This window comes from Propithecus coquereli, unplaced genomic scaffold (assembly GCF_000956105.1).
Source record: "Propithecus coquereli isolate 6110/MARCELLA unplaced genomic scaffold, Pcoq_1.0 Scaffold241, whole genome shotgun sequence".
NCBI lineage: Eukaryota > Metazoa > Chordata > Mammalia > Primates > Indriidae > Propithecus > Propithecus coquereli.
In genome coordinates this window covers 2,149,571-2,169,564 of record NW_012147964.1, presented here as the reverse complement: position 1 = coordinate 2,169,564, position 19,994 = coordinate 2,149,571, and the positions used below count along the sequence as shown (strand labels likewise).

The 19,994-nt window shown below is 54.6% G+C and overlaps 1 protein-coding gene across 1 annotated transcript; it reads right to left on the bottom strand.

Moving 5' to 3' along the window:
• Positions 1–1,314: 1,314 nt before the first annotated feature.
• On the bottom strand, positions 1,315–15,033 carry MYDGF (myeloid-derived growth factor). The gene is made up of 6 exons (XM_012646230.1): positions 14,755–15,033; positions 13,791–13,841; positions 7,188–7,249; positions 4,807–4,888; positions 3,061–3,133; positions 1,315–1,728 (listed from the first exon to the last, which is right to left on the bottom strand). The coding sequence occupies exons 1-6, from the start codon at positions 14,926–14,928 to the stop codon at positions 1,649–1,651; spliced, it is 522 nt and encodes a 173-aa protein (XP_012501684.1). The 5' UTR covers positions 14,929–15,033; the 3' UTR covers positions 1,315–1,648.
• Positions 15,034–19,994: the final 4,961 nt, after the last annotated feature.

Sequence of the window (19,994 nt, the reverse complement as noted above, 5' to 3'; positions counted from 1 at the left end):
CCACCGCACTCTAGCTGGGATGACAGAGCAAGACTCTGTCTTTGTTACACACACCCACATCGGGGCAGGTGGGAGGCTTGTCTGTGGCCCTAGATGCCCTGCCGTGGGCAGGCGCACCTGTCCCTGCATCCTGTCTGCATCTTTGCTGTCAGCCAGGGCTTCGGGCGCGGTGAGTGAGTCTGGGCCGACCAGCAAAGGATCCCTCCCTGGGCCGGGTCCGGCCCACGTGCGGTTTCCAGTCTTCTCCGCGCGCAGGCGGCTGTGGGCAGTGCTGCCCCGCCCACCTCTCGGGCCCTGTGCAGCTGCGAAGTGGACGGCAGGACAGGCTCCCGGCCCTGGGAGGGGTCCCGAGGGCACAGCAGGTCACTGTGCCCACCCCCAGACCTCAGAGCCCCACCGTCCTTGGTCTGGGGCCCTTCCCGCGGGCGCAGGTGTCAGGCACTTCCTGCCGCAGCGGCTCAGAATGCACACTGGGAAGAAATCGAGGCTGGCTGAGTATCTTGGGGTTCCAGGCCCCCCTCTGATCACCCTGGTTTCTGGAATAGTCATTCTCCGAGCTCCTGCACCTCTCACCCTGAAGGAGCGTCTATGCCAGGGATGGTGGTGGGGACAGCAGGGCTTGGGCCTCACTCCGTTTCTTCTAGGGCTGTGACCTCGGGCAGGAGCCCTCAGCCTCTTTCTCCTCTGGAAAGTTGGGGGGCAGCAGTGCCCCCTCCCAGGGCTGGTGTGAGGGAGGGTCCAGCGAGTGAGAGGTCCGGCGGGGTCCCCGTCAGTCCTGACACCAGTTCCCAGGGGCAGCCCCACTGCACGGCCAGGGGGCTCCCTGGCGTGCAGGAGGGAAGACACGGTGGGAGGTCAGGCTGAAGGTCAAAATCCCGGGAGACCAGGGCCCTGCAGAGTGGCTGGGGCATTTGGGGGTTTTCGTTATTTATTTTGGTTTGCTTTGGGTGTCACGTGATTTGAAGTCACCTTGCTGCAATACGGCTTCAAGAAAACCAACCACAACCAACGGCCCGGCTGGGGGAGCGCAGGTCTGCCCTGGAGCAGCTGCCCCGTGCTGGGGCTCTGGCGGGCGAGGCGGCCACAGGCATGCAAGTGTGGGGACCCTGGCTCGGCAAGCACGAGTGGCCGGTCTGCAGAAACAGGGTCAGGGACGGCCACCTCGGGTCCAGCCTGGAGAGGCCACGTGCCCCGGGCGGGGGAGCCTCAGCCTCTTCCGACAGGGAGGCGAAGTGGGGGCTGCAGCCCGAGCCCCGCCGGACACGCCCAGCAGGGAGGGCCTGGCCCAGTCTGTGTGGTGGATTTTTAATCATCTTTTTAATTTAAATATGAAAAAAACATTTCCTCTCTTCCCAGTTCATGTGAAAGGAGGCCCCCTGGGTGCCCTGTGCCAAAACAGTCCCAGAGGCTCACCGAGGGTGGCCGGCCGGGTCGGAGGGGAGCACAGTCCTGAGTCCGGCAGAGCACGCGGGGCGTGGGGCCAGGCAGGGGTGGGACAGCCAGGCAGGGTGAGCCCCTCCGGACAGGGCGACGTCGGCCTGGGCTGAGATCCGGGAGCCCCCACTAGAAAGCAGTAATGGGCACCCCCTCAGGTCCCTGGGCACCTTCGGTGGAGATGACGGAGCGCCACCCTCAACGGGGCTGCCGGTCACAGCTCGGTGCGGGACGCCTTGGCCACGATCACCAGCTTGGACAGCTCAGCCTTGAACGCGCCAGGCCTGTGGGCCACTGCAGGAAAGAGACACATGGTTGGGCCCCACACTCCACGAATCCTCAGGGCCCTGGGAATGTGGGGTGGGGGCCAGGCAGGCACGGGGAGCAGTCCCTAAAGTGGACGTCCACGTGGAGAGGCCCCAGGCACCGAGCATCCTACGGGTGAGGGACAGAGGAAAGGGGGTGTGGAGGGTGAGAGGCCAGCGGGGCTGACCTCGCGGGTGGGCAGCGGGAAGGCCTGAGGTGGGAAGAGCGCTGGTCACTTGTGCCACGTGGAGAGTGGGTGGGGGGAGGGGGAGGACCCAGGCTGAGCAGGATGGGGGTGGGGCCCGGTGAACCTGTCCGAGGCCCACGGGATGCCTTCCCAGCAGGATCAGGGACTCTGGCTTGCACTGCTGTCCCCAAGTCTCCCGGCCCTACCTGGCCACTCTGCTGCCTCACACCCTTGCCCTCACTGGGCGCTTTGCCGCCCCCTTTTGCTCAGCGCCCGCCCTGTGCAGCCGAACGTGGCTCAGACGTGGCTTGGAACGTGGTGGGGCTCAGGCAGCCCCCCAGCCTCCCCTCGGCACTGTGCGGTCCCGCCCTCGAAGCCGCCCTGACGCTTTCTACTTCCAAGCTGCTTCTAGTCACTGCGAGAGACAGCCCGGTGTGCTGGCGTTCCCTGTCCCCACCGGCCCCCTCCGCAGCTCACCCGCTCAACGCCCTTAAGGACACACAGTTCTGGGCATGAACTTTCTTGGTCTTGGTTCTCCAACAGCGGTTAGCAAAGCGCGGCCCCACCACCTGCTTCTGTGCAGCCCAGATGCTAAGGGTGGCTTGTACATTTTTAAATTGCTTTTTTTTTTCGAGAGAGAGGGGTCGTGCTATGTTGCGCAGGCTGGACTTGAACTCTTGGGCTCAAGTGATCCTCCCTCCTAAGCTTCCCAAGCAAGCAGGGACTACAGGTGCAGGGGGGAAAAAGCTTTAACATGAAAGTAAAGAAAAATAGTATTCTGTGATATGGGAAATTTATCTGAAATTCATGTTTTAGTGTTCATAAAATAGAGTTTTATTGGCACGGGACGACACCTGTCCACAGATGCACTGTCTCCGGCTGCTTTTGTGCGACAACAGTGGACTTGAGTCGCTTAGAAAAGAGCCCGTATACGCCACAGAGCTGAGACTATTCACCATGGGGCTCCAGGCAGAAGCAGTCTGTGGACGGACGCCTGGTCTATGCTCTCCGGGGCCCCCGTGGGGACACCATCTCCACCTCCAAACTCCCGCCACGTCGCCCCCTGACGGGGATGTTGCCACTGCCCTCGCGCCACTTTCTCTGCTCTGTCCCCGCAACCCAGGTTTCCGTACCTGCTGTTTTGGTGACTTCGAACTCCTCGTTCTTCAGGGGAACGTCGCTTTCTCTTTCGAAGGCAGCTTTAGACTGAAAGGGAACAGGTGGAAACTTTACTTAGAGCCATCTCATTGGTTGAGAAGAGGATTCAGTTTGCTTCTCAGAGAAGCAGAGACAAAAGCCAGGTGCTTTTTACTAAAGAGACTTTTCTAAGTCCATAAAAGAGAAGCCAGTAGCCCCAGGTTGGTGCCTCTACCCAAGAGCCTGCCAACTGGCTTAAAACCTCAGGCCCCCACTGCAGATCCCAGAAGGACAGTATCTGACCTGATTTTTCTCCTTTCAGTTAATAATTTGTGGAAATAATATGAGCACTGCAGCCTCTTAAATGTCATTTAAAAAAATCAGAATGGCTGGGCCTCTTATCTAAACGGTGAAAAAAAAGTCAGAATTGTGTCTTTTTCTTTTTCAAATCAGCCAAAAGAATAGTGGTTTTCCTGTTTTGTTTCTTTGTGACAGGGTCTCACTCTGTCACCCAGGCTGGAGTGCAGTGGCGTCATCACAGCTCACTGCAGCCTCCAACTCCTGGGCTCAAGCGATCCTCTTGCCTCAGCCTCCCGAGTAGCTGGGACTACGGGTGCGCACCGCCACACCTGGCTAATTTTTACATTTTTTGTAGAGACCAGTTCTCACTATGTTACTCAGGCTGGTCTCAAACTCCTGGCCTCAAATGATCCTCCTGCCTCAGCCTCCCAAAGCGCCGGGATTACCAGCAGGAGTCTCGGTGCCGGGCTGGGATAGTCAGTTTGATGTGTCCATCAGCGAGGTTGGAGTCCCTGATTCTCCAAGCAAACGTTTGCCGGGTGGCTCTGAAGGTTATTTTGTAGATGTGGTTAAAACCCATGGTCAGGTGACCTCAAGCAAAGGAGGAAACTATTCTGGGAGATCTGGGAGATTCGGGTTCAATCGGTCGGAGGCCTCTGGGCAGAGCGAGGCTTCCCTGGGGAAGACGTATTATATTAACAGTTCCTGGGCCGGGGCTGTAGATGCAAAACCTGCCTGGCCGTTCCCCCGTGGCACGAGCCCGTTCCCAGCTATCAATCTCCTAATACCCATCTCCTGCTGGCTCTGCTTCTCTGGTTGAGCCTGGGTGGATAGGAGTCATTCCCACAGTGTTTCTGACCCAAATGTAGAAGTGGGGTCTCTGCAGTGTGGTCAGCTGGGCCCCCCACGGTGGGGGCTGCTCCTTCCTGCACCAGGCAGCCACCCGGCTCTGGCCCTGCCAGGGCCGAGAAGCAGAGGTTCGTCTGGCCAAGGGGCGCCGGGTCCTGTTCCCCACCAGTGAGCCACACCGCCTGCCCCTGCAGGTCCACTTCGGCCCCTGCTGTCCTGCCCACGTCCCAGCGGCTGAGTACTCAGGACGGCAGGATAGGGCCCCCTCACCCCCTGGCTCCCTGGTGGCTTTGGCAGGAGACAGGCAGGGGGGCGGGGGTGTCAGGAGAGGGAGGCCAGGGTGTCCATCTCCTGCTCCGCCCACTGGGTCACTTGGGGTCAGCTCGGTCCCCCTCGGGGCACCAGACGCACCCTCCCTCGGCACCTGCAGGTGCCTGCCGGGAAACACGTTGCTCCAAGCCACCAAACCTCCCTCTAAAGGGTCCGGCATCCCCTCTCCTCCCCGCCCCCATCTGGTCTGGAAGGTGCCGCCTCAGGCAGGACATCCCAGCAGCCGCTCTAGCACGACACCCCCCCGCAGCAGCGCCACTCACGTAGGCCATGGCGTACTCGATCTCGGCGCCCCGCACCTCGGCCTTGAACTCGGTGAAGTACAGGTAGGACTTGCCCTGCGGCCTGCAAAGCAAGGGCGGGCGGGGTCAGGCCGGGCCTGGGGCCTGGGTCTGCGCAGTCTGCAGCCCGGCTGGGCTGGCAGGTGTGGGGCAGCCTCTCTGCATGAAGCCACTGCCCAGCACTGCTGGCTCTGGGAGGGACGGACGGGCCTGCTCAGCATCACCCCCTCCTTCCTCCATGCTGGAATGTTCTTCCGCTGGTCACGGACAGGCCTCTCTCCCCTGTGGGCTGTGAGCTGTGTCCCTTCCTGCCTGCTGCCGGCATCTCAGGTCTGCAGCGGGGCGGGGGCAAGAGTGGCCGGCAGGGGGCCCCCAACCCTGGAGTCTGAGCAGTACAGGAGTTAACTAGGAAGTGGGGCAAAGAGCTCTGTCTAGGTCCCCAGGAGGGGGCAAATGCCAGCATTTAAAGATCTGGAGTGGTGGAAGGTGTCAGAAGGTGACGGCGGAGGACTAAGATGGGGCGGGTGGGGCTGTCGGGGCAGGGAAGTGGCCATTTCTGGGGGTGTCCCGGCTGGGAGCATCCAGGGAGTCCCCAGATTATTCTCCAAGTCCCGGTGGCTGCCCCAGGCCTGGTCAGCGAGGGGGCCGGGCCCACATGGGCCAGGGGGTGGCCCTGGGGTCAGCAGGTCTCCAGGGCTGAGCGTGTCCTTGGGGAGCCTCCAGGTGGGCCAGGTAAGAGGGTTCAGGCTCAGGCAGGGCCCACCCCAGTCCCAGCCTGTGTCTGCGCCCACCTGGGTGCCACCTAGGGAGCCGGCGCACACGCCCTGTGCCAGGCTGTGCTCTGCAGACGGGCGAGTGTGGACCGTGGGCTTCCCTGTGACGAGGGCGGCCAGGCTCAGAGGGCCCCTCTCGGCCCCTGGCTCCTTGCTCTCTCTGGGCTGGGAAGTGGCACCAACAGGGTCCCCTTGACGCAGCTGCCAATGGCCCGAGGCCTTTGCCTGCCCGTGACATGGAGTGGGTAAGAACCCCCCGAACCCCCTGGGCAACACCTGCTGTTTGCAAGGCATCCAGCAGGAGACCGTGCGACAACGCCCACACGCAGTGTTAAATCACACCCTGTCCCTTAATTAAAGGCCGCCACTCGCTGCTCTCTAATTGTCTCTGCTGTGTCAATCTGCGCCCTGTGTTGACCCCTGGCCACCGAGGACTACGCCCTGGACTTCTGTCCAGTCCCCTCCCAAGTGCCTGCGCTGTCGGGCACAAAACAAAGGCCCCAGGGACAAGTACCGCTGGGGCCGGCACAGTCCAGGGCTGCGAGCACCAGGGGGGAAGGACGGGATTCCTGCAGCTCCGTGACCCTCTGCCCCGCCGGACGCGCCATTCACTCGGCAAGCTGTGCTGAGGCGGGGGACGGCGGGAACCAGACGACTTGAGGGGGCGAGCGCTCCACTCGGGAACCTGACCGAGGAGGACGAGGGGCGGGACTGGGGTGGGCACGTCCGCCTCGCACGAGGCCCTGCCGTCCAGACCGCACCTCGATGGGCTGCGGAGGGGCCGAGGGCCCGAGCTCTGTGCGGATGCCGTGGGCTGTGTGTGTCTGGCATTTCGGGGATGGGGGGCGGGGCACAGCTTCCGTCTGATTCCCAGGGGTCTGCGACCCACACAAGGTTACAGACCATCGGGCTTGTCCTTCAGGGAGAACATTCTAGCGGAAGAACCGCCTGAGGGAAACCAGGAACTGAGCGATTCATGGGAGGACACTGGGGTCCCCACACAGCGTGTGGTTCCATTTCTGTGAACTGTCCAGGACTGGCAGAGCTACAGGGACAGGGTGTGGATTTGTGGGTGACAGGGGCTGGGGGTTTGGGGAGATGGACAGTGATGGCTAATGGGGGCGGGGTTTCCTTTTGGGGTGTTGAGAAAGTTCTGGAACTCAATAGGTGGCGGTGGCACAACCCTGTCAATGTGCTAAATACCACTGAACTGTACACTTCAAAAAGCTGTATTTTATGGGAATTTTATCTCGATTAAAAAAATTGCCCCTAGAGCCCTTTGGTGACTTCGTGCCACCCTCAGGGCCCTCCCCGGCCCCTTTCCCTGGTGCCCCGGCCCCTTGCCCGGCACACGCGCCCCGGGCCCCCGGCCTCACCGTCAGTGCGCTTCCTTGGGGGGCACTCCTGCCCTCCATCCCCTGGTGCAGCGTGGAAGCCCCTCCTGCCTGCACCTCCTGAGTCCGCATGCTGCCCTGTGTCCCCCTCCAGGGGTGCAGGGACCTGTCTGTCCATCCTCTTCTCCTCTCTTGCCCCGCCTGGAGCGGGCGACACCACAGCAGCCCCGCCGTCCCCTCCCCAGCCCGCGCTCACCTCCAGATGGTGCAGGTGAAGTGCTGGTGGTCCTCGCTGGTCCCCAGGCTCATCTGCCACTGCTGGGGACAGAAGACAAGCTCGGGTCAGCCCAGGACACACGGGCGCTCCGGGAGAGTCCCGGCTTTGCCTCCAGTTCTGCAGAGCTGGTGGTGCCTCTCTTGCTCCCTCCCCGGCTCAGGGACCGGCCACCCACCCCCTGCCCTGCCCTCACTGTGGCCTGCGGTTTGGTGTCCATCTGTGCTCGGGGGACTTGCCAGTCAGTCCCGTGTCCTCGCCATCAAATGTGGAGTCTCTCCTGGGAACCACCCCAACCGGCTCCCAAGTACGGGGAGAGCTGAACGACTCTTCAGTACACGAAAAGATGCCCAGTTTCATGTATTAAAAAGGATCAAAAACTGAACTACAGCGAGACCGTTCTCTCCGAGGTCAGGGGGCAAAAGCCCCCGCTGGCTGACACACCGAGTGGGGAGGGCGGGGGTACTGGGGCTCTCCCATGTCAGTGGGGCTGCGACGGGTACAGCCAAAATGGAAAATGCGTGGACCCAAGGATGGGGAGGAGGGAGGGTTGGCCCCGTGTCCACGTCAATGTCCCGCTGTGACAGTGACTAGCGTCTTGAGGGTGTCACCCCTGGGGAACCTGGGTCAAGGGTGCTTGGGGCCTCCCCGCATGATTTTTAACAACTGAACGTGAATCCGTAACGATCCCAAACAGAAAGCTTAACTTAGGGAGTAACAGACATTGGAGACCTGGAGGGAGGGGCGGGAAGGTGGCGGGCTGTGAAACCCCTTTGTGGGTACGATGTACGCTCTTCGGCTGATGGATACAGTTTCTCCAGACTTCGCCACTGAGAGGAAGCACTTTAGGGAGGATACAGAACAATCCCCAGGACACAGTGTTGCATAAAATAACAAAACCAACCGGAACAGTGAGTTATCTTGCTTAAGTAAACAAAGAAGGGAAAACAAAACAAAATATGCTTTTCTCATTTGACCCAGGAGTTGTGCTCCTAGGTATTAACCCAAAGGAGCCGAAAAGCTGCGCACAGGTATTTATAGCAGCTTTATTCATAATCGCCAAGAGCTGGAAGCTCCAAGGTGTCTTTCGGTAGCTAAGTGCGGGGACAAATTGGCGTCGGGGCATCGAGACAGCAGAATGTTCCTCAGCGCTAAAGAGAAGTGAGCTGTCAGGCCACGGGAAAACGGGGAGGAATCTTGAATGCGTGTTGCTAAGCGGAGGGAGCCAGTCTAGAAAGGCCACACACTGTATGATGCCAGCTATGGGACATTCTGGAAAAGGCAAAACTACGGGGACAGTAAAAGATCAGTGGCTGCCGGGGTTGAGGGGGGAAGGGGGGAGGGATGGACGGGCACAGGGGAGGTTTAGGGTTGGAACTGCGCTGAGTGATGCTATAATGGTGGAGACACGTCATTGCATATTTGTCCAGACTCACAGAAGGTTACACCACCCAGAGTGAACCCTGACTCAGACTATGGACTCTGGGTGAGGGTGACACATCCATGCAGGTTCATCGACTGGGGGTTCATCGACTGGAACCAATGCCCCGCTCCGTGGGGGAGCTGACAATCAGAATGCTACTTGCCCGGTGTGTGTGTTGGTGGGTAGCAGGTATGTGGGAACTGCACTTTCTGTACAATTTTGCTGTGAACCTATAACTGCTCTAAAAAATAAAGCCTATTAATAAAAAAAAAAAGAGAGAGAAGACAATATACTCATGCTTGCTTCTATGAATAAAAGGAAGTCTTTCTGGGAGGCCGAGGCGGGCGGATTGCTTGAGCTCAGGAGTTCGAGACCAGCCTGAGCAAGAGCGAGACCCTGTCTCTACTAAATATAGAAAGAAATGAGGCACACAACTAAAAATAGAAAAAATCAGCCGGGCACGGTGGCGTGTACCTGTAGTCCCAGCTACTCAGGAGGCTGAGGCAGGAGGATCGCTTGAGCTCAGGAGTTTGAGGTTGCTGTGAGCTAGGCTGATGCCACGGCACTCTAGCCTGGGCAAGAGTGAGATTCTGTCCTCCCCGCCCCCACACAAAAAAGAAGTTTTTGAACAAAACCAAGATTTTTTTTTTCTTTTTTAAGAGACAGGATCTCACTGTCGCCCAGGCTGGAGTGCAGGGGCATCATCACAGCTCACTGCAACTCGAACTCGTGGCCTCAAGTGATCCTCCCGCTTCAGCCTCCCTAGCAGCTGGCATTAGGGGTGCGTGCCATCACGTCTAATTTTTGTTTATTTTTAGAGACAGGGTCTCGCTGTATTGCCCAGGCTGGTCTCAAACTCCAGACCTCAAGTGATCCTCCCACCTTGGCCTCCCAAAGTGCTGGGATTACAGGTATGAGCCACCGTGCCTGGCCCAAAACACAAGATTTTAATAATCAGGGTTATATGGAGGGTGCTACAAACCTTTTAATACTTAAACATTTTTTTTGAACGATGTGAGGCTTCAAATTAAATTTTAAAAATTTAAAATTTTAAAATGGTTCCAAAACACACTATTCTGATTTTCATGGGCCTCCAAAAACCTGGCCACATGGAAATGGAACACCCACTGTAGTGTTCTGGGCTGCCCCAGGCAATTTTTAGGTTGTGCTAATAAAATGAGCTTACAGGCCTCTCCCAAGAGTAGTAATGGACTCTGATTGTAGGGATTCCTGGTTTAAAGTGGGAGCTTTTTCATTAATAGAAACGAGGCCATTTTTATGTTAATTACAGTGGGAGTAAATGGTCACTTAGTTGCATTTTGCCTGGGAGCACAAATGTGCTCACCAATTATACTCCAATGACAAGGACAAGGGACAGCTACAGGGGATACCTGCCAACTCAACATATTTTTTTTTTTAATTGAGAAACACCTGTCCATGGCTCCGGGGCCTCTGAGCACCAGAAACAGCTTTATCCGGTGAGCTCTAGCTGGGAAGGTTTCCCAGTAATCTTAAAGGGTTCCTGAACACGGGTCAAATATTTACACATTTTTTAAAAAAATTATGAATGCAAACAAATTTAAAAGCCAGAGGTATTTTTGTTTTGTTTTGGAGACAAGAGTCTCACTCTGTTGCCCAGGCTAGAGTGCCGTGGCGTCAGCCTGGCTCACAGCAACCTTAAACTATAGGTGTGCGCCACCACGCCCAGCTAATTTTTCTGTATTTAGTAGAGATGGGGTCTTGCTCTTGCTCAGGCTGGTCCCAAATTCTGGCCTCAAGTGATCTTCCGTCCTCTGCCTCCCAAAGTGCTAGGATTACAGGCATAAGCCACTGCACCCGGTCCTGATGTTTTTTATTAGTTTTTGGTGACACTGGACATTTCCTGGTCCCTGGTGGTCAGGGATCTGCCCTTTGGGGACATTCTAACACTTCCTAGCTGTGGGACCTGGGGCCTCACTCAGCCTCTGGGCCCCAAGTCCTCACCAGTGAAATGCGGAGAGGAGCAGCAGTGTCTGCCTCCGGGGTTGGGGTAAGGACGAAATGTATACCTGGCTTTGCACAGCATGGGGCACCCAAGAAACCCCATGTCAGTGGTGCGACTGCGATTTTACTGTCCAAAAAATCGGTTATCTACACAAAGAGGCTGCTTTGGGGCTGAGGCGTGGCAGAGGGCGTTCCTGGGGGATGGTCATCAGGGAGAATGTTCCACCACTCAGCACCGTCCCACAAGGGGATCGAAGGTTTGGAGAACAGTGAGGCCTGGAGGTATAGAAGGAAAAGTGGACACTGGCAGAATGCCCACTGCCCAGGGGCCAGGGAGAAGGTCACACAAGGGGGGGTGACGTTCCACAGCAGAGCTATGACCCCCGGCGCTGCTGGGAGGGAGGTTGCTGAGTGTTTGCTACATTTTATTAAAATACTGAACTTGGGAATTGCAATCGTCTCAATGTTCCTGTGCCCCTAAAATTCCTATGTTGAAACGTAATCCCAGTCTCATGGGTTTAGGAGGTGGGCCTTGGGGAGGTGATAAAGTCATGGGGGTAGAGCCCTCACGCTGGGATTACTGCCCTTAGGAAAGGGACTCCAGAGAGCTCTACTGCCCTCTTTCTGCCACGTGAGGTCACAGCAAGAAGGCGGCGTCCACAACCAGGAAGTGAGCCCTCCCCAGAACCTGACTCTGCTGGCACCCTCATCTCTGCCTCCAGAACTGCCAGGAACAGATGTTTGTTGTTTAAGCCACCCAGCCTACATTAGTCTGTTACAGTGGCCCAAATGGACTGTGACTGTCATTTACAAAGCATACCTGAAATTTTTTAAAAAGTGGATTTCACGGTACTCTAACCCTGTGGTTTTCAACAGACGTCCCTAAGGGCGCAGCTGGCAATGTCTGGGGACATTTTGGTTGTCACAACTTGGGGGAAAGGGTGCTCCAGGCATGGAGAGGGTGGAGGCAGGGACACTGCTCAGCACCTGCAGTGCCCAGGACGGCCCCGCCCCAGAGAATGATGCGGACCTAATGTCCACAGTGCCCAGGGGAAGACGCCCATGGCCTCAGAGCCAGCCTGCACCGCTCTGAGACTGTCACTGGCAGTGTCAGGGCTATGAGTAGCATCTGCCGTTGGGTTCCCACGCAGCTCCGTCTCCAGACTACACTGTTAAGGGACACGGTGCCACGGAATGTTCTGTAGCTGGAGTATTTACTAACATCTGGGTGTTAAACAGGACAGCACTTTTAGGGATAGGAAAGGTGTTTTTCCTGATTTCATAGTGACAGTTCTTCCTTTTCCTTTTGTTCTTTCTAATTAATTCCAAGGAGAAGGTCTGTCTTGTGCTTCTTCTCAAACACTTGCTGCTCTTCTTCCACACAAAAACCAAGCAGTAGCCCCTAGCTAGAATTTAGAGAAGTATTTCATCAGCCGAGTACTTATCTGTCATGGTGTAGTCCCAGCTGCATTTGTTTTCTGCTGCTGCGGTGTATTCATTTATTGGGCCTATTTACCACAGATTTGGTGGCTAACAATAGAAAGTCATGCTCTCCTGGTTCCGGAGGCTGGGGGTCCAAAATTAATGTGTTCGCAGGGCCACGATCCCTCTGAAGGCACCAGAAGAGCATCTGTCTTTGTCTCTTCCACCCTCTTGTGGCCGCAGGTGTGCCTTGGCTGTAGCTGCCTCACTCCAAGCCCTGCCTCCAACTTGGCGGGGCTTTCTCCCTGTTTCTTGCTTTCGTAATCTTTTTTGAGACAGGGTCTTCCTCTGTCACCCAGGCTGGAGTGCAGTGGTGTTGTCATAGCCCACTGCAACCTCCAGCTCCTGGGCTCAAGGGATCCTCCTGCCTCAGCCTTTTGAGTAGCTGGGACTACAGGCATGTGCCACCACATCCAGCTAATTTTTTAACCTTTTGTAGAGAAGGGGTCTCACTCTGTTGCCGAGGCTGGTCTCAAACTCAGGGCCTCAACTGATCTGCCTGCCTTGGCCTCCCACAGTGCTGGCATTACAGGCGTGAGCCAATGCGCCCAGCCTCTCCTTGTGTTTCTTCTCCTCTTCTATCTATAAAATGTCCTTTGTGTGTCTCTGATAAGGACACTTATCACTGGATTTAGGGTCCACCTAGATAATCCAGGATGATGTCTTCATCCCAAGATCCTTAACTTAATTACATCTTCGAAGATGCTTTTTCCAAACATGGTCACATGCACAGGTTCTGCGGATTAGGATGTGGACATATCTTTTGGGGGGCTACCCTTCAACCCACTACACTACGTAACAAATCACCACCTATTCAGTAGCTTAAAAATAATACCCATTTAAGAGTTCACAGTTCTGTAGGTCCAGCACGGCCTGGCTGGGTCCTTTACCCGGCACATCTCCCAGGCTAGAATCCAGGTGTTGGCCGGGTTCTCATCTGGAGCTCAGGGTCCTCTTCCAAGCTCACGGGGCTGTGGCAGAATTCAGTTCCTCCAAGTTGTAGGACCGAACTGCTCACTTCCTTGCTGTCAGCCAGGGGCCGCTCTCAGCTCCTAGAGGCCGGCTGCACTCCTGGCCACGGGGTGCCCTCAAAGCCAGCCAACGCCGCATGTGTTCTCACGCTTTGAATCTTTGTTGCTTTTCTGCCACCAGCTAGAGAAAACAGCCAGCAAGGAAACGGGGACCTCGGTCCTTCAACCGCAAACAACTGAATTCTGCCAACCACTTGATATTGCTTACAAGAGGATTCTTTCCCAGAGCCTCTAGCCTCTTAGAGCCTGGCCCAGTGACACCTTGATCTTGGTTTTATGAAACACCCAGCTGAGCTGACCCAGACTTCTCACCTACAGAACTGTGAGACAATAAATGGCTGTCGTTTTAAGCCACTAGGTTTGTGGTAATTTGTTAAACAGCACAGAAGCCAAATACAGCACCCCTAACAGAGGCTCATGGGAACGGCAGATTTACATCTCAAGTCCGTCCTTTTGTCCAGACACTTGCTCCCTCTGTGGAATAACGGCAGTGGAATCTGTGCCCACTATTTAATGTGAGCACTTTCCCTTTTATTGGTAAGTGGGAATAGCTGAATGGGTGTAAGTTGATGCATGAATGAACCAACTTCACTGTCTCCTGGACAATGTCTCTGTATAAGTATGGATACCCTCACAGTGAGCTAAGTGAAATTTTGAATGACTCACCTCATTGGTCCCTCCTTGAGAAGCGTAAGTGAACTTACAAGTATACTTGTCCTAGAGAATGGAAGAGAAAAGAGGCTTGGTAAAAGGTAATCCTTACTGCTAAAGGTACAGAGTCTTAGGACATCTAGAATCAGGACAATCCCTCTGGCTGGTGTCCCTTGCCAGCCTGCAAGGCCTCTAAGTCCCCTGCCTGCCACCCTACTGTGGAGCTCGTAGGTCTGGACAGACAACCCATGTGGCTTCTGGGATACAAAGAACAGGAAGGGGGAGGTCGCACCCCCTCCAACACTCACCCCTCTACCCTCTAGGAACATGGGCTTTGGAAGCAGTGACACCTGGGGACCCTGGACAAGTGAAAACTTTTTGGAGCCTGTATTTCCTCATCTGTAAAACAGGTCTGACGTACAAACAACTTGGCGCCATATTTGGCTATAAGGAAGTACTGGACAAACAGCAACTACTGATACCGCTGTTATAGGTGAACGGGAAGTTGGGAGAGGAAGTGACTTTGCTGACAAGCTGGGGACAGAGCTGGGCTAGACCCAGGCCCGCTGCCTCCGGGTAAGGAGGGCCTGGCCTCACACCTTCCATGATGTGGGGCCTCGTGCAAGGGAAGGAAAGAGCACTTCCTCCCTAGGCAGGGCTGCAGCGACTGACCCCTGGCAGGCTCAGGAAGCGGAAATACCCCTCAGCCTCCCGTCGCTCTCCTCGCTGCCCTCTCCCCTCCTCTCGGGCTGCCTGGACACTTAGGGCAGGTGACAGGTGAGACAGGCGCTGAGGCTCGTGACCACGCCCCCACAACGTCGCCAGCCCCCAGGACGCCCCACCTGCTATTAGTGCAGTGACGACCCCACCCCCGCAGTGCCGGACCCCATCCTCAGGCCTCGCCCCTTCTTCAGCCTCCCTGGACCACCGACCAGCATCATCCCTCGCTTCCGATGCCCGGGGCGGCGGCGGCACGTACCCCCGGGCCCACGTTCTGGGAGAAGGAGTGCACGACGCCGCCGGGCCGCACGTCAAACGCCACCGTCGTGGGCTCGGACACCGCCTCCGCCGGCCTAACCGCCACGGCCCCAAGAAGCAGCACGGCCCACAGGCTCGCGCCGCCGCCGCTGCTGCCTCCGCTGGGCGCCGCCATCTTGGAACAGGATTCTCAGGGCAGGGGCGGACGCACGGGGCGCGGGGCGGGACACGTGGGGCGTGCACCTGAGGCCACGTCGGCGTCCGCAGAGTGACGTCACCCGCAGCGCCCGGCTCCATGCGCCCAGCGGGGCCGCCATCTTGGGGCGGGGCTTATAAGGGGGCGGGGCCTCCCTGTCCCAGGGAGCCCGCCGGGTAGGCAGATCCCTGCAGGGTTCTCTCTGGTGGTCGCGGAGGTCGTTCCCGGGACTCAGGGTCCCCTCGTCCCTCACTTGCCATCCGCGTGACCGACTCTGCAGCTTTTCCAGTTACTAACTGTAGAGGGAAATCGAAGGTCGGCTTTAGGCAAACATTTCACAATTGTGGGCTGAGATCTCTGGGTTGAAGTTCAACCCAGAGGGAAAGTAGGATGAGAAACAGGATATTTGCATGGCCTCAAAGTATTTCCACCCAAGATACTTAGAAACTTTTTTTTTTTCTTTAGAAACGAGGTCTTACTCTGTCACCCATGCTGGGGCTAATTTACAAAATTTTTTTTAGAGAGATAGAGTCTTGCTGTGTGGGTCAGGCTGGCCTTGAAATCCTGGCCTCGAGCCATCCTCCCGCCTCAGCCTCCCAGAGATGATAGGTGTGAGCCACCGCTCCCAGCCTCCCCCAAGATTCTTAGTAATTACAAAGAGGAAAGTAGTGATTTTATAGTGTAGACACCATCTCAGCCCAGTGAGCAAAGTCAATGTCACTGAAAACAAGAGATCAACATCGTGGAGCCACCGTAGGATGCAGTGGGAAGGGCACAGCACCTCGGTGGGATGCACAGCCTCAGCATAATCCTGAGCTAGTCACCAAGACAAACCCAAATCCAGGGACATTCTACAGAATAACCCGCAGGACTCTTCACAAGTATCATGTGAAACAGACTGAGGACCAGTCACAGGAGGAAAGGAAGACAGCCAAACGCAGTGTAGGATTCAGGAATTGCTCCTAGACCAGAAAAGGGACATGGGAGGGAGAACTGGCCACATTCTAATGAGGTCCAGATATTAGTTAATAGGACTATGTTGATGTTAATTTCCGGGCTTCCATATCCTGGCTGGCACTATGGTTATCTGCTATGTTAATATTAGGAGAAGTCGGATGAAGGGTATTAGGGAACTCTACAGTTCCTGTAGATTTTCTAGGAGCCTTAAATTTATTAAAAAAAAAAAAACAGGCCGGGCGCGGTGGCTCACGCCTGTAATCCTAGCTCTCTGGGAGACCGAGGCGGGCGGATTCTTTGAGCTCAGGAGTTCGAGACCAGCCTGAGCAAGAGCGAGACCCCGTCTCTACTAAAAATAGAAAGAAATTAATTGGACAACTAAAAATACATAGAAAAAATTAGCCGGGCATGGTGGCGCATGCCTGTAGTCCCAGCTACTCGGGAGGCTGAGGCAGGAGGATTGCTTGAGCCCAGGAGTTTGAGGTTGCTGTGAGCGAGGATGACGCCACGGCACTCTAGCCCGGGCAACACAGTGAGATTCTGTCTCAAAAAAAAAAAAAAAAAAAAAAAAACCAGTTAAAAAAAACACCATCCCTACTTTAAGAGGTTGTTCGAGGGTTAAGCGAGGGACTGCTATTAAAGTTCCTGCTACAGAAGGAACCAGGTGAGAATCCTAAATACTAGCCGTGGTTTTCATTCAATCCCAAGTTTTCAACTACAGAAAGATGCTGTTTTTTTTTTTAAGATCACAAAGTGTTTAAAATTTCAAGAAAATGTCAATGGCCATGTTTGGAGAGTCAAGAATTGAGCCAGTGTTCCTACTCCTTCCTGACTAGAAAGAACAGAATCCCGAGAGAATATGTTGTAGGTTATCCCCAAACTGGGCTCTGTTGTGCCCTTTGAGGAAGTAAATAAGGTATTTATTTCAATTGTGAGCTGTTGGAGTCTCCTGCTGAGCACAGGCAGCTTTTGTGTGTGTGTGTGTGCACGCTTTCCAGAAAGAGTTGAGCCCCAGGCCTCTTTTGTTTTCCCTTTTTTTGCTTAGAAAGAAAAAAAAAATTAGCACACTAAAGGGACTGAAAGAAAACAAACCGTCCTTCCAAAAAGCCTGCTTTCAACGATCATGACACTAAGTCCAGCAGTCCTAAAGGAAAAGATTGGATCACACGAGTATCACAGACTCTTCTCTCTATGGTCAAGACACCGTAAATGGGGGTGGATGGAAATATTAAAGGGTAGCGTGAAGGAATTCCTTTGTAGTGAATAAACAGTTCTGTGTCTCGATTGTGGTGGTGGCTACCAGAATCTGCGCAGGCGAGAATGTGGAATGGAAACACACACAGACACAGACACACACAGACACACACACAGAGAAATAAGTGTGTGTGAACACCAGTAAAATCCAAATAAGGTTTGGAGTAGGGTTAATTTTTTTTTTTTAAAGGGATGAGGTCTTGCTATGTTGCCCACGCTGGCCTCGAATGCCTGGGCTCCAGCGATCCTCTCACCTCAGCCTCCCGAGTCACTGGGACTACAGACATGTGCCACCGCACCCAGCAACAGTTGGGTTTATTGTATTGTTCCAGTGTCAAGTTTCCCGGATTTGGCAATGAGATGTTGGCCTCCCTTCCTGCTGGCACCTCCCTTCCTTTCCCAGCCTAGGTGTCAGGGGCAGGAATGCGAGTGACCGCAATTTGGACAATGGATACTGTCTTGTGACAATTTGAATCTTGACTCAGTGAGGCAGGATAGAAGGTTCTGGTGAAAGCTGCATGACTCTGGCTACCAAGCCTCCTGGGGCAACCCCACCAACCCCCTTTCCCACCAGTTCTCTCTCATTCTGTGCTATCTGTCCTCTTTAGCCGGAGCCGGATTCTGTGGCTTACGGCCGGGTCCTCTGCTGCACTTGGTTTTACAGTGGATTAAGGGAATGGCATTTTCATGTTCCCAACAGAATGATTTTGAAGATTCACTGCCTGAGCTTCCTACCAGTAAAATACATTGAGATTGGGAACACATTTCGATTTGCAACATGTATGACAAAGGACTGATTTCTTTCATATATAAAGAGCAATTACAAATCAATGAGACCAACAAGTCAACAGGAAGGCGGGCAAAAGACATCAACAAATGATTACCAGAAAACAGATGACTTAAAACGTGAAAAGATCCACACGTGTAAGAGAAATGTGAGTTCAAAGTGCAGTGAGATGCCGCATTTTTCTTGTATTTAATAAGATGGGCAAAGGAAAAACTATTTGATAACACATAATACTGAGCACTTGAGAAACAGGCACACTTCTTGGAAGTAGTGTACTTTGAGGCATTCTGTTTGGAAGGCAATTTGGTATAATAACATTCTTCAAAATTAAAAGTAAATATGCCTTTTGCTGATTCTAGGAATTTATCTTAGGAACTTATATATCTACCAAAAACACATACAAATCTATCTGTTGCAGGATCATTTATTTATTTATTTATTTTTGAGACAGAGTCTCACTCTCTTGCCTGGGGCGAGTGCCGTGGCGTCAGCCTAGCTCACAGCAACCTCAAACTCCTGGGCTCAAGCGATCCTCCTGCCTCAGCCTCCCGAGTAGCTGGGACTACAGGCACGCACCACCATGCCCGGATAATTTTTTCTATATATTTTTAGTTGTCCGATTAATTTCTTTCTATTTTTAGTAGAGACGGGGTCTCGCTCTTGCTCAGGCTGGTCTCGAACTCCTGAGCTCAGAACGATCCGCCCGCCTCGGCCTCCCAGAAAGCTAAGATTACAGGCGTGAGCCACCGCGCCTGGCCTTGTTGCAGGATCATTTATACAGGGGTTGGCCAGTTATAGGTTGTGGGCCAAATCTGGCCAGCCGCCTGATTTTGTAAATAAAGTTTTATTGCCATACCCATTTGTTCACATTTTATCTAAGGCTGTCATTGTGCTACAATGGCAGAGCTGAATAGTTGCCACACAGGCTGGCCCACAAAATCTAAAATATTTACCGTTGGGCCCTTTACATAAAGTTTGCTGATCCTGACTTATACTAACTAAAAATCCAGAGTGGCCTATGTATTAAGACACTAGTGAAATAAATGACAGCACATTTGCACAACAGACTAGAATGTGGGCATTAGAAAAATAAGGCAGCTCTAGCACAATAACGTGGCACAGCTATCAAGATATATTCAGCAAGAAGCCACGGTCCAGGTGAACACAATCGTTACCTACCTGTGTGTAGACATATACGCACAGGCTGTTCCTGGAAGGACACGCAAGATGCGGGGGAAGGTCATCTCTAGGGAGGGGAGAGGATGTCTTTCCCCTAAATATCCTTTTGTATTGAGATTTATTTTTCTTTAAAACTCATTTTTTTTTTTTAGAAGGGGAGCTTCCCGAAGGATGGAGAGAGTGGACCAAGCAGGGCAGTCCCTCCCTGCTGTTAGAAGCACAACCACATGCCAAGCATGGTCAGTGGACCAAGCAGGGCAGTCCCTCCCTGCTGTTAGAAGCACAACCACATGCCGAGCATGGTCACCAGGGCCTCCCTTGTTGGTGTCTTGCTGTTGGGACAGACGTGAAGGGGCTCGGCCTGCCCTTCCTGGCTGGCATTTCGTGATCCCGGAAGTGTTGGCGGCTGGAGCATCCGGCATGAAGGATGCTGCGGATTGGGTTGTGCTGTGGCGCTGGGGGAGCCAAGGCCACACCTAACATCCTGTGCCGGGTCCCTGGAGACCAACCGACGTTTCTGGACCTCTGAGGACAGAGGTCCAGAATGCTCTCATCGGGGCAGCTGGGACTGTCCTCCCTGGTCCAGTGTGATCAGGGGTGGGCATCTTCTAGCGGGCTGGTGTGACACCCTCCTGGGCCTGTGCCAGGGCAGCCCCAGGTCCCCAGTGGTCCCTGGTGACTGCCAAGATGGCGGAGGTGGCGATGCCTGGTGGTGACCACTCCCTGACGCCCCTCCCACTCAGAGGAGCCTGGGACTTGGAAGGAACCTCAGGCAGGGTGAGTTTCCATCTGGAATCCTTTAATGAGTCTACTTCTTACACGCATAATTATAAAAGAATAAGAATTGACAAAAATATTTTCTTTCCAT